Consider the following 10,406-nt stretch of genomic DNA (forward strand, 5'->3'; position numbering starts at 1 on the left):
ATGACCAAGTATGTACTCAATCGTTAGGATCAAGAGTTAAGGAATTTGGGATTATATGCTCCGATCCGAGCCAGCATGCATGGTCTTCCAGTCAGCGTAGATCATTTCCTTGCTTTGTTTGAGTCTTATATTCCGGAGGCCAATACATTTCTTACCAAGTATGGGGAGTTAGGGCTTCCGCTCCACGAAATGATGCATGTATCTGGACTGCCATTGGGGAATACTCCCTATCAAGAATATTTTCCCAACAATCGTCAGCTCATGAAGATGAAGAAGGCTGGCTCTCCTGCTTATGACATACTCTGGGAATTAACTTGTCACTATCAAATAGCGATAGCCAAGATTGAAGTAAAGAGTAAGAAGGCAGCTCGAGTCAGTTTAAAACAGTTCGCTGACTATTTGTTTCAGAATCTCGAGAGCCCGACCGGTGAAGCTGTCTGCGAATCACCGATTCTGACCCCTTCTGACGTTAACAGGCTGATTACGAAAATTAATGCCCAGTCTTATAGAACTGAGTCATCTGAAGGTGGTTTTCTTAAGGGCACTAAATTCAGCACTTTCTTATGGCAAGCCACCAAGAGAATGAAGCCTGCGACTCTTCTTTCTGGTTATCTGGCCATATGGCTAAAGAAATGTGTAGTGCCGCATCAGTCTTCCGAGGCGCTTCCTCTTGAGGTTCTTCTTCCCGCCGTGCAACTAACCGTTGGAGGTAGGTTATCCTTACTCTCCGCTATGATTGCTGACCTCCATAGCGGTTTGCGTAACCTAGCTACCACTTTTACCAAAGCGAACTGCCGTACACATATTTAATGGCGTGACTAGTTCTCCATCGAGCGGATATGATGTCAGCACCTGACGCGTCTGATCCAGACATCCCCTTGTTGCAGCTCTTAGAGGGATGTAAGTGGTTATATCCTTCCCGACCGTGGGCTGACCGGGTGAGGCAATTCAAGAATGCCAAGTGCTGGGAATTTTATAAGTGTTTCCCTCAGTTTTCTGGTGCCTATAATGACACTCTTGTTGACGAGGAGATGCCTGGGGCTGACAGGACCTCTCTCGACATGGGTAGTTTCCACTGGCTCATGAACATTCGCCCAGGCTATAATGTCTTCCGGTCGAAGAACCTTTGCAGGATCGAGCCTTACTTTCCTTGCCGTTTTGCGCGACAATTCGGCTACGATCAACTGTACGTCGGGAACCCCAACAGATGGTTGATAACCTGCGGGAGCCTCATTGATGGAGTACGAGCCTGGTTCTGGAATGTTGCCGGCTGTACCGGAGCTCAGTTTAGTCTGCCTGTCGCTGAGCCTGGCCTTCATTTAACTTTCCTCTACTGTCGGTGGGTTTTAGCCGCCAACACTCCTCTTGCAAAGAAGAAGCTTGCTTTGTTCGAGTCTTATATTCCGGAGACCAATACCTTTCTTACCAAGTATGGGGAATTAGGGCTTCCGCTCCACGAAATGATGAAGGTATCCGGATTGCCATTGGGGAATACTCCTTACCAAGAATATTTTCCTAATAATCGTCAGTTGATGAAAATGAAGAAGGCCTGCTCTCCTGCTTATGACATCCTCTGGGAGTTAACTTGTCATTATCAGATAGCGATAGCCAAGATTGAAGTGAAGAGTAAGAAGGCGGCTCGAGTCAGTTTAAAACAGTTCGCCGACTACCTATTTCAGAACCTTGAGAGCCCGACCGGTGAAGAAGTCTGTGAATCACCGATTCTGACCCCTTCTGACGTCAACCAGCTAATCACGAAGATTAATGCTCAGTCTTACAGAACTGAGTCATCTGAAGGTGGTTTTCTTAAGGGCACCAAGTTCAACACTTTCTTGTGGCAAGCCACAAAGAGAATGAAGCCTGCAACTCTTCTTTCCGGTTATCTGGCCATTTGGCTAAAGAGATGTGTAGTGCCGCATCAGTCTTCTGAGGCGCTTCCTCTTGAAGTTCTCTTTCCCGCCGTGCAACTAGTTGTCAGAGGCAGGTTATCTCTTCTTTCTGCTATGATTGCTGACCTCCATAGCGGTTTGCGTAACCTAGCCAACACCTTTACCAAAGTGGGTGCCGAGCCTTCAACTAAGATTCCTTTGTCGAGCGTCGAATTTCCGTACACCTATTTGATGGCGTGGCTAGTTCTCCATCGATCGGACATGATGTCAGCGCCTGATGCGTCTGATCCAGAAATCCCCTTGCTGCAGCTCTTAGAAGGATGTAAGTGGTTATATCCTTCCCGACCATGGACTGACCGTGTGAGGCAATTCAAGAATGCCAAATGCTGGGAATTCTATAAGTGTTTCCCTCGGTTTTCTGGTGCCTATAATGACACGCTTGTTGACGAGGAAATGCCTGGGGCTAACAGGACCTCTCTCGATACGGGTAGTTTTCATTGGCTCATGAACATTCGCCCAGGCTATAATGTTTTTCGATCGAAGAACATTTGCAGGATTGAGCCTTATTTTCCTTGCCGTTTTGCGCGACAATTCGGCTACGATCAATTGTATATCGGGAATCCCAATAAATGGTTGATAAACTGCGGAGGCCTTATTGATGGGGTACGTGCCTGGTTCTGGAATGTTGCTGGCTGTACCGGAGCTCGATTTAGTTTGCCTGTCGCTGAGCCTGGTCTTTACTTAACCTTCCTCTACTGCCGGTGGATTTTAGCCGCCAATACTCCTCTTGCGAAGAAGAAGCTCCACGAACTGGAATCCGAGGCTGTAGTTCGGAGAATTGTATCAAAAAAAGGAAAGGAGCCCGCTACGTCTTCTCGTAAAGGAAAACAGGTAGCTGATTCCGAAGAGAGCGACGACTTCGAGACATCCAGCGAAGAGGATGAGACCCGAGGCGACGCAGAGGGTGATGTACCTTTGTCTCCCGTGGCTCACAGGACTCGTCGAGCTTCTTCGCCCAAATTACCCGGTGCTCCTTCAAAAGGTATACAAATGAAGGAAAAGAACATTCCCCTGTCGTCCTCCAACAAGATGACCTTGAGATGGCTTTCTCAGGAGGGAGAGGCAGAAGAAGAGGAAGAAGAGGTTGCCCCGCTTATTAACAGGAAAAGATCTCGGCTTACTGCTCCTTCTGAGGTTCAACCTCAGCCGACTCAAGGAACCGAATTACGTACCAAGTTTCGACATGAAAGCTCCGAGGTTCCTCGAGATTCTCGTGCCTCGAAGAGGATTAAAAAGACGGCTCATCGGGAACGCCAACTTTCTCCGTTATTTGAGGAGAAGTTTACTCAGGATCTTCCAGTTGATGAAAGGGGTAAAGTTTCATCTTCATCTCCTTTCTGTTATCTTATTTTTTTTTTGAATAAGGCGTCGCATTTATTCTTTTATCATTGCAGTTGAATCAGAAGAGGAAGGGGAAATCGTGCCCAAGCCTTCTTCTCCGGGTTTAATGGATGTTGATGAATCTAGCTTCACTGAACAAGTGCACAAGGCTATGAACGAGGAACCCCTTCATATGGACATTGTTCCTCCTCCAGCCACCACATCGACCTCGCCAACCGCAGATACAGGTACTGATGTTTTCTCCTTTGGGGGACATTTTCGGAAGATAAGTGAATCAGAACGTGTTCCTCTCCTACTAACTTGTGCGCTTTATCTTCTTTTAGTTAAACTAAAGGAGGTGAGTGCGGGTAGTAGCGCTGCTAATCCCGCAACTATTGTTGAAGGTAATCTCACTTTATTTGTTTTGATTCTTTCATATTTCTTGCATATATGTTGACAGATTTTTCTGCTTAATAGACATCCCTGTCAACGAACCGAAAGACATAGAACTTACCCATGATATGGGTATCGGAGATTTCGATGAGCGAGACTTCGATCTTGACATTTCTGAAGATGTACACCAGGAGATCTCCGATATACTATCGACTCCGGTTCCATCCGCTACTACAGGACCAACTACTCGAGTTGATTCAGCTGAAGCAGATGCATCAAAAGGTATACCCTTTTAGACTCCAGTTTTCAACTGTACTTTCATCTGTTATTGTTCTTGAAGGACTGAAATAAGAATTTTAGACGTAGGACCAACTAACGAAGTTGATGCGTCTACCGTCATCGGTGAATGTGATCAACCTGAAGGTCTGGGTTTCTTACTTCTGGTAAGTCCCCCAGCTGAAGTTGAACCACCAGCCACTGCTCCTTCGACTTCTGCTATTATCGAAGCTGGACCTGTTGTGCCTTCCACTCCGACTCCAGTGGATCATGAAGTAGGAGGTTCGAAGGTTACGGTAGAAGAGCAACCTCCTGCTACTTCAGCTCAACTTGGTACGTCTTATCTAATTGTGCTTCACAGTTAGATTAATACTTGCGGAGTGTTTATTCATTCTTTTCTCATTGACAGAACATGCTCCTCAAGATCTTGGCGACTTAGACCCGAAGTCGTCAAAAATTGTAATTGAACAACAGCTTGATGTAATGAATCCACCGCCCAGCATTACCTCTACACAAACTTCGGATGTCGTGGAGCAGGTCTCAGCCTCGACAAGTCAAGGTAATCACACTTTGAATTTGGGATAATTCTACTCATTACCGTATGCGAACGTGTATATTTTATATCTATTTCTCTTTGCAGATCTTTCTTCATCATTGTCCGATTGCATTCGAGCTTTATTAGCAGATGAAGATCCGGACAAAATTGCCCTTTGCATTGACATTCAAAGCTTCATTCTTTTCTTAAACGCCATGGTTGATCGGATTCTCCTTAAAGGTTCACCATTTGAACTTTTCCAGAAGTCTCTCGATCATCATGTGTCAGGAATTAAAGAACAGGGGTGCGCCGAATTGTCTAACTCTCTTGAAGCTTATTTGGTTGATCTTAAACAACACATCAAGCAGTTGCAGAATTTCCGAGCTAATGGCGCGTCTTCTTACATCACTTCCGAAATGGACCTGAGGCTACAAGCATGGCGTGATTCTCAGAAATCTGTTGAATCCGAACTTCAAATACTGAAGACTCGTATTAATCAACTTCGGGTAAGCGCCTCCAAGAAGACACAAATCAAGGCAGATCTATATCGTAACTTGGAATCGCGTCGGGCAGTGGTAGCCGAATTAGAAAAGAGACTTGCTGAAGCTAGAGAAGCTTGTGAAGTTTTAGAGTCTGATCTGGCGGAAGTAACTCAAGCTGAAGTGAGTACATTACGGCAACTGAATCTTCAAGACAAAATTTTTGCTGACAAGGAACAAGAAGCCGCCAAAATCCGCAGCATCGATGAAAGGAAATTTAAAGCCAATCTGATACCTGAGCTCGAACTGGCTTATGCGACAAGGCTTTCCCAATTAGAAGATGAACTCCGTCATTACAAATTATTGTAATTTTGAAAACATGCATCTTTTCTTTTGTGCTGCTTTGCTTGAACTCTTTTGGTTAATACAATGAACTTTTCTTTTTTTTTTTTGGATTTTATTATGATTACTCATTCTTGTTTAGAATAAATAGTCATAATACTTATAGGATTTTTGGCAAATCCTCAGCCATCAACGGATTTGATATGCCTTTACCGATTACCGTTTGAATCGGGCTAGTATGTGAATTATCTAAGTCCGTTTCACATATAACGTTGCGCTAAAAGAATTAAACTCTTTTAGGCTTTGAACTATCATATTGAATATGTAGGCTACATGTGTTAGATGTAGGCTTATCTCTAATAAGGGATAGGATAACATCCCCCATGTGACATGGATTTTAAAGTGTGAATAGGTTGCGCTTCCTATATAGGACAACGAACCCGAAATCAGAGAGGAAGAATTTTATATTCTATCTCCCGGTCTCTTGTTTGTTGGTAGAGATAAACCCAGAATTGGAGAGGAAGAATTTTATATTCTATCTCCTGGTCTCTTGTTTGTTGGTAGAGATAAACCCAGAATTGGAGAGGAAGAATTTTATATTCTATCTCCTGGTCTCTTGTTTGTTGGTAGAGATAAACCCAGAATTGGAGAGGAAGAATTTTATATTCTATCTCCTGGTCTCTTGTTTGTTGGTAGAGATAAACCCAGAATCGGAGAGGAAGAATTTTATATTCTATCTCCTGGTCTCTTGTTTGTTGGTAGAGATAAACCCAGAATCGGAGAGGAAGAATTTTATATTCTATCTCCTGGAGCAAAAGAAACTCGAAGTGGGATCTTCACTTAGAGAATCTGGATTGACCTGAATAATCCTAACTGTCGTAAGGTTTGATTACTCAATTCGAAAGTGGATCTTTCGTTCGCAAAATGAATCGAAAGGAGATTTTGGTTGTGGTCCTAACTGTAGTAAGGTTTGACCAAGTGGGAGTTTTGAGGATCTCTCGTTCATGGAAGGAATCGAGAGGGGATTTTGGTTTTGGTCTTAACTATTTAAAGGTTTGACCAGGTGAGAAATTGGAATAGGGTACAAATAACAATGAGTTCGTTGATTTGCACGAACTACTCGATGGGAAATTTTGATTTCAAACATTTAACATGAAATAATTTGTCAACTGACACCGACTGACGATGATTGCTCAATCCGACCGGTGGAGGTTTCATAGCGTGAAATTATAAATTATTGAATCTCATCTTCCATGATCACATTACAGGGTTTTGTGAGGAAAGATTAACTTGTCATTAAATCTCATCTCAACAAAAGTAGTAAAAGGTTCCTAATTATTTTCATAACAATTAAGAACGTATCATTCGCATAATCAGTTCTCATTTAAAATAATCAACTGATATCGGGTTATCCTGAAATATCCCATATAGGATTTTCTAGAAACTTCCCGTTTTACGTAAGTTATCCTGAAAGCATTACGGATAATACTTTTTCAGGAACTTTCCATTGATTGGCATCATCAATTTGTTGCCATCCTGAGTAACCAGGCGATAGGCACCGTTCGAGTAGACTGTTTCTACTACAAACGGTCCTTCCCATTTAGGTTCAAATTTGCCTTTCTTCTTAGAAGTGAGAATCATAGGTCTTCGAACAGCGAGAACTAAATCTCCTTCTTTAAAGCTTCGTCGTCGGACTTTTTTATCGAAAGCCCGAGAAATTCTAGCTTGATAAAACTCGATCTGTTGTTGAGCTTCCAAGCGTTTCTCATCTAATATCTCTAATTCCTCGAGACGTTTCTGATGATGTTCTTCCGTCGTCATTCCCGTTACGAGAGCGATACGGAGAGAAGGAATCTGCACTTCCAATGGAAGAACGGCTTCACACCCATACGTTAAAGCATACGGGGTGGCTCCTGTAGGCGTGCGGACGGTCGTACGATAAGCCCAGAGAGCTTCGCCGAGTTTGTCGTCCCAATCTCGTTTATTGGTTTTCACCAATTTCGCCAGAATTTTGATGATAGTCTTGTTAAAAGCTTCGGCCAGTCCGTTAGCTGTAGGATTATAAGCGGTTGACGAAACGTCCTTAATCCCGAATTTACCGCAGAACTTGATGAATGCGTTGCTCACGAACTGAGGACCGTTGTGCTGTAGGATTATAAGCAGTCGACGAAACGTCCTTAATCCCGAACTTACCGCAGAATTTGATAAATGCATTACTCACGAACTGAGGACCGTTGTCGTGCACTATTCGTCTTGGCATACCATACCGATATATGATATGGTGTTTGATAAATTTGATGACATTAGTCGTCTTTACTTCTCTAAGTGGAACTGCTTCTGCCCAGTTCGAGAAATAATCGGTGATTGTCAAAATCAGCTGTCTTTATTTCTCTAAGTGGAACTGCTTCTGCCCATTTCGAGAAATAATCGGTGATTGCCAAAATGAAACGGTCCCCTTTAACCGAAGGTGGAAAAATTGGACCTACTATATCCATTCCCCAAGTTTCGAACGGCCATGATGTCGCCGAAGGATGTAGATATTCAGGGGGTATGTGCATATAATTTGCATGCAATTGACACGCTTCACATTGTCGTGCGTAATCGACTGCGTCTTTCACCATAGTTGGCCAATAATATCCGATTCTCCTAAGTCGGTCGCAGAGTTTAGGACCGGGCTGATGTGCACCGCATATCCCATTATGTGCCTCTTTGAGTGCTTGTTCCGCTTCTTTACTGGATAGACAACGAAGTAAAAGACCATCATAAGCTCGTCGATACAACGTTTGCGATGTGGCATTGTAATAAAATCTCGGCGCTCTTCGCCGAATCGATTCCCTTTCTCTTACATCTTCAGGTAATATACCATGTAAGACGTAGTCGATAATGGGAAATCGCCAATCTCGAACTTCGGGTTCAACTCCAGTGGAGTATACTTCTTTAACGTTCGAATCGTAGATTGGAACGATAAGCTGGTGAGTCCTCACTGTAATCAATTGCTCTGTTTCGGGAGGTTGAGCCAAGGATACTGACAATGCTGCCAATGCGTCTGCGTATGTATTTTGGAGACGCGGAATGTACTCAATGAAAAATTCTTCAAACGAGCTTGCTATCTCAATGGCCACCTGGTGGTATGGAATCAGGTCTCGATTTCTGACTTCATACTCTCCTCGTATTTGATTAACCACCAGTTGAGAATCTCCAAAAGCTTCAAGGTATTCGACCCCCAGCTCTTTGGCGAAATTAAGTCCGATTATTAATGCATTGTATTCAGCCACGTTATTAGAGCATGGTTCAGTCAGTGAATATGCTCTAGGCAAGACGTGCTTTTCCGGGGAAACTAAAACGACCCCCACTCCTGAGGAGATTTTAGAACATCCGGGTGCACTTGCCACGTTGGTTGATCGGGAAGCCCCATCGAAGTACAATTGCCACACTTGTTGATGTGAGGTGGTATTAACTTCGTGAGTTTCATCTGGCAGGTCGTCGTACAATTCGACTACATCCTTCGTAGGGTTTTCTGCCAGAAGGTCGCAAATAGCTCGTCCTTTAACAGATTTCTGCTGTTTGAAGTACAAGTCATATTGCGATAAGAGTAAAGCCCATCTGGCCAAACGCCAATTCATGGAAGCCGGTTGGGTCATGAACACTCGGACGGGATTTATGTTGGAAATGACATAAATCGTCTGTCCGACTAAATAATGTCGCATTTTCTGAATCGCGAATACCAAAGCGAGGCATTCCTTCTCAATCATCGGATAACGAGACTCAGCTCCTACCAATGTACGACTCAGATAATACACAGCTTGCTCGTGACCGTTATCGTCGTCTTGTGCAAGTAAGGCACTTAACGAATGGCTCGTCGCTTTGACATAAATCAAAAACGGCTTGCCCGATTTCGGTGCAACGAGAATAGGTGGATTCGCTAGATATTTCTTGATATCTTCGAATGCCTTCTGACATGCTTCATCCCAAATGAACGACACGCCTTTCTTTGCGAGTTTGGAAAACGGTTGACATTTTCCGGACAAGTTCGATATAAACCGACGGATATATGCTAATCGACCTTGCAATCCTCTGAGTTCTTTAAGATTTCTTGGAGGCTGCAGTTCGTTTATCGCCTTCACTTTATCAGGATCAATATGAATACCTTTTGTGGTGACGACGAACCCGAGGAATTTACCGCTGGACATTCCAAGGAAGGATTTAGTTGGGTTCATTTTCAGTTGATGAGTTCTCATAAGCTCGAACATCGTCTTCAAATCATTAATATGGTCGTTTTTATCACGACTTTTAACAACCAGATCATCAACGTAGCATTCGACAGTCTTCCGGAGGTGCTCTTGAAAGATCTTCGTCATTGCTCACTGGTATGTAGCACCGGCATTTTTCAAGCCGAATAGCATAACAGTATAACAGAAGACACCCAGGGGTGTTCTGAATGCTGTGTGCTTTTCATCATCCGTGTGCATCTTGATTTGATTGTACCCAGAAAATCCATCCATAAATGACATTCTCTCGAACCCGCATGTATTGTCGATGATGACATCCGTAATCGGTAGAGGAAAGTCATCTTTGGGACAGGCAGTATTTAGATCTCTGAAGTCAATGCATATTCTGATTTTTCCGTTCTTTTTGAGGACTGGAACAATATTGGCTAACCATTCAGGATGTTGTTCTTCTCTGACAAATCCTGAATCAATTAGCTTTTTGACTTCAGCTTCTATCGCTTCCATAATCTGCGGACGAAACCGTCTTTGTTGTTGTTTGACAGGTTTGGCATCCGGTTTAATGTTAAAGCTATGCATTGCTACATCTGGGTCGAGTCCCGGCATATCTTCGTAATTCCAAGCGAAAACGTCGATATATTCTCGAACGAGGGTGATTAATTCATCTTTCTCGTCCGGTGGAAGATCACCACTAATAAATATAGGTTTCGGATTACTTTCGTCACCCATATTAACTTGATCTACTTTGTCCTCAGTAGGAGGTTCTCTTTGCTCAAATCGATCACCGTATTGGATATTCATGTAATGTGTCCAAGGATCTTCCCAAGTGGGTAACTGGTCGTCTTCTTCTGTTGTAGAAGGATCGACTGTTGCCATATTTGACATG

General features: G+C 43.4%; 1 protein-coding gene across 1 annotated transcript; it reads left to right on the plus strand.

Annotated features, from left to right (window-relative positions):
- On the plus strand, positions 268-4,303 carry LOC109846622. The gene is made up of 6 exons (XM_020415868.1): positions 268-709; positions 823-3,261; positions 3,344-3,517; positions 3,614-3,673; positions 3,747-3,944; positions 4,023-4,303. The coding sequence occupies exons 1-6, from the start codon at positions 268-270 to the stop codon at positions 4,301-4,303; spliced, it is 3,594 nt and encodes a 1,197-aa protein (XP_020271457.1).

This window comes from Asparagus officinalis, chromosome 7, assembly GCF_001876935.1.
Source record: "Asparagus officinalis chromosome 7, Aspof.V1, whole genome shotgun sequence".
Classification (NCBI taxonomy): Eukaryota; Viridiplantae; Streptophyta; class Magnoliopsida; order Asparagales; family Asparagaceae; genus Asparagus; species Asparagus officinalis.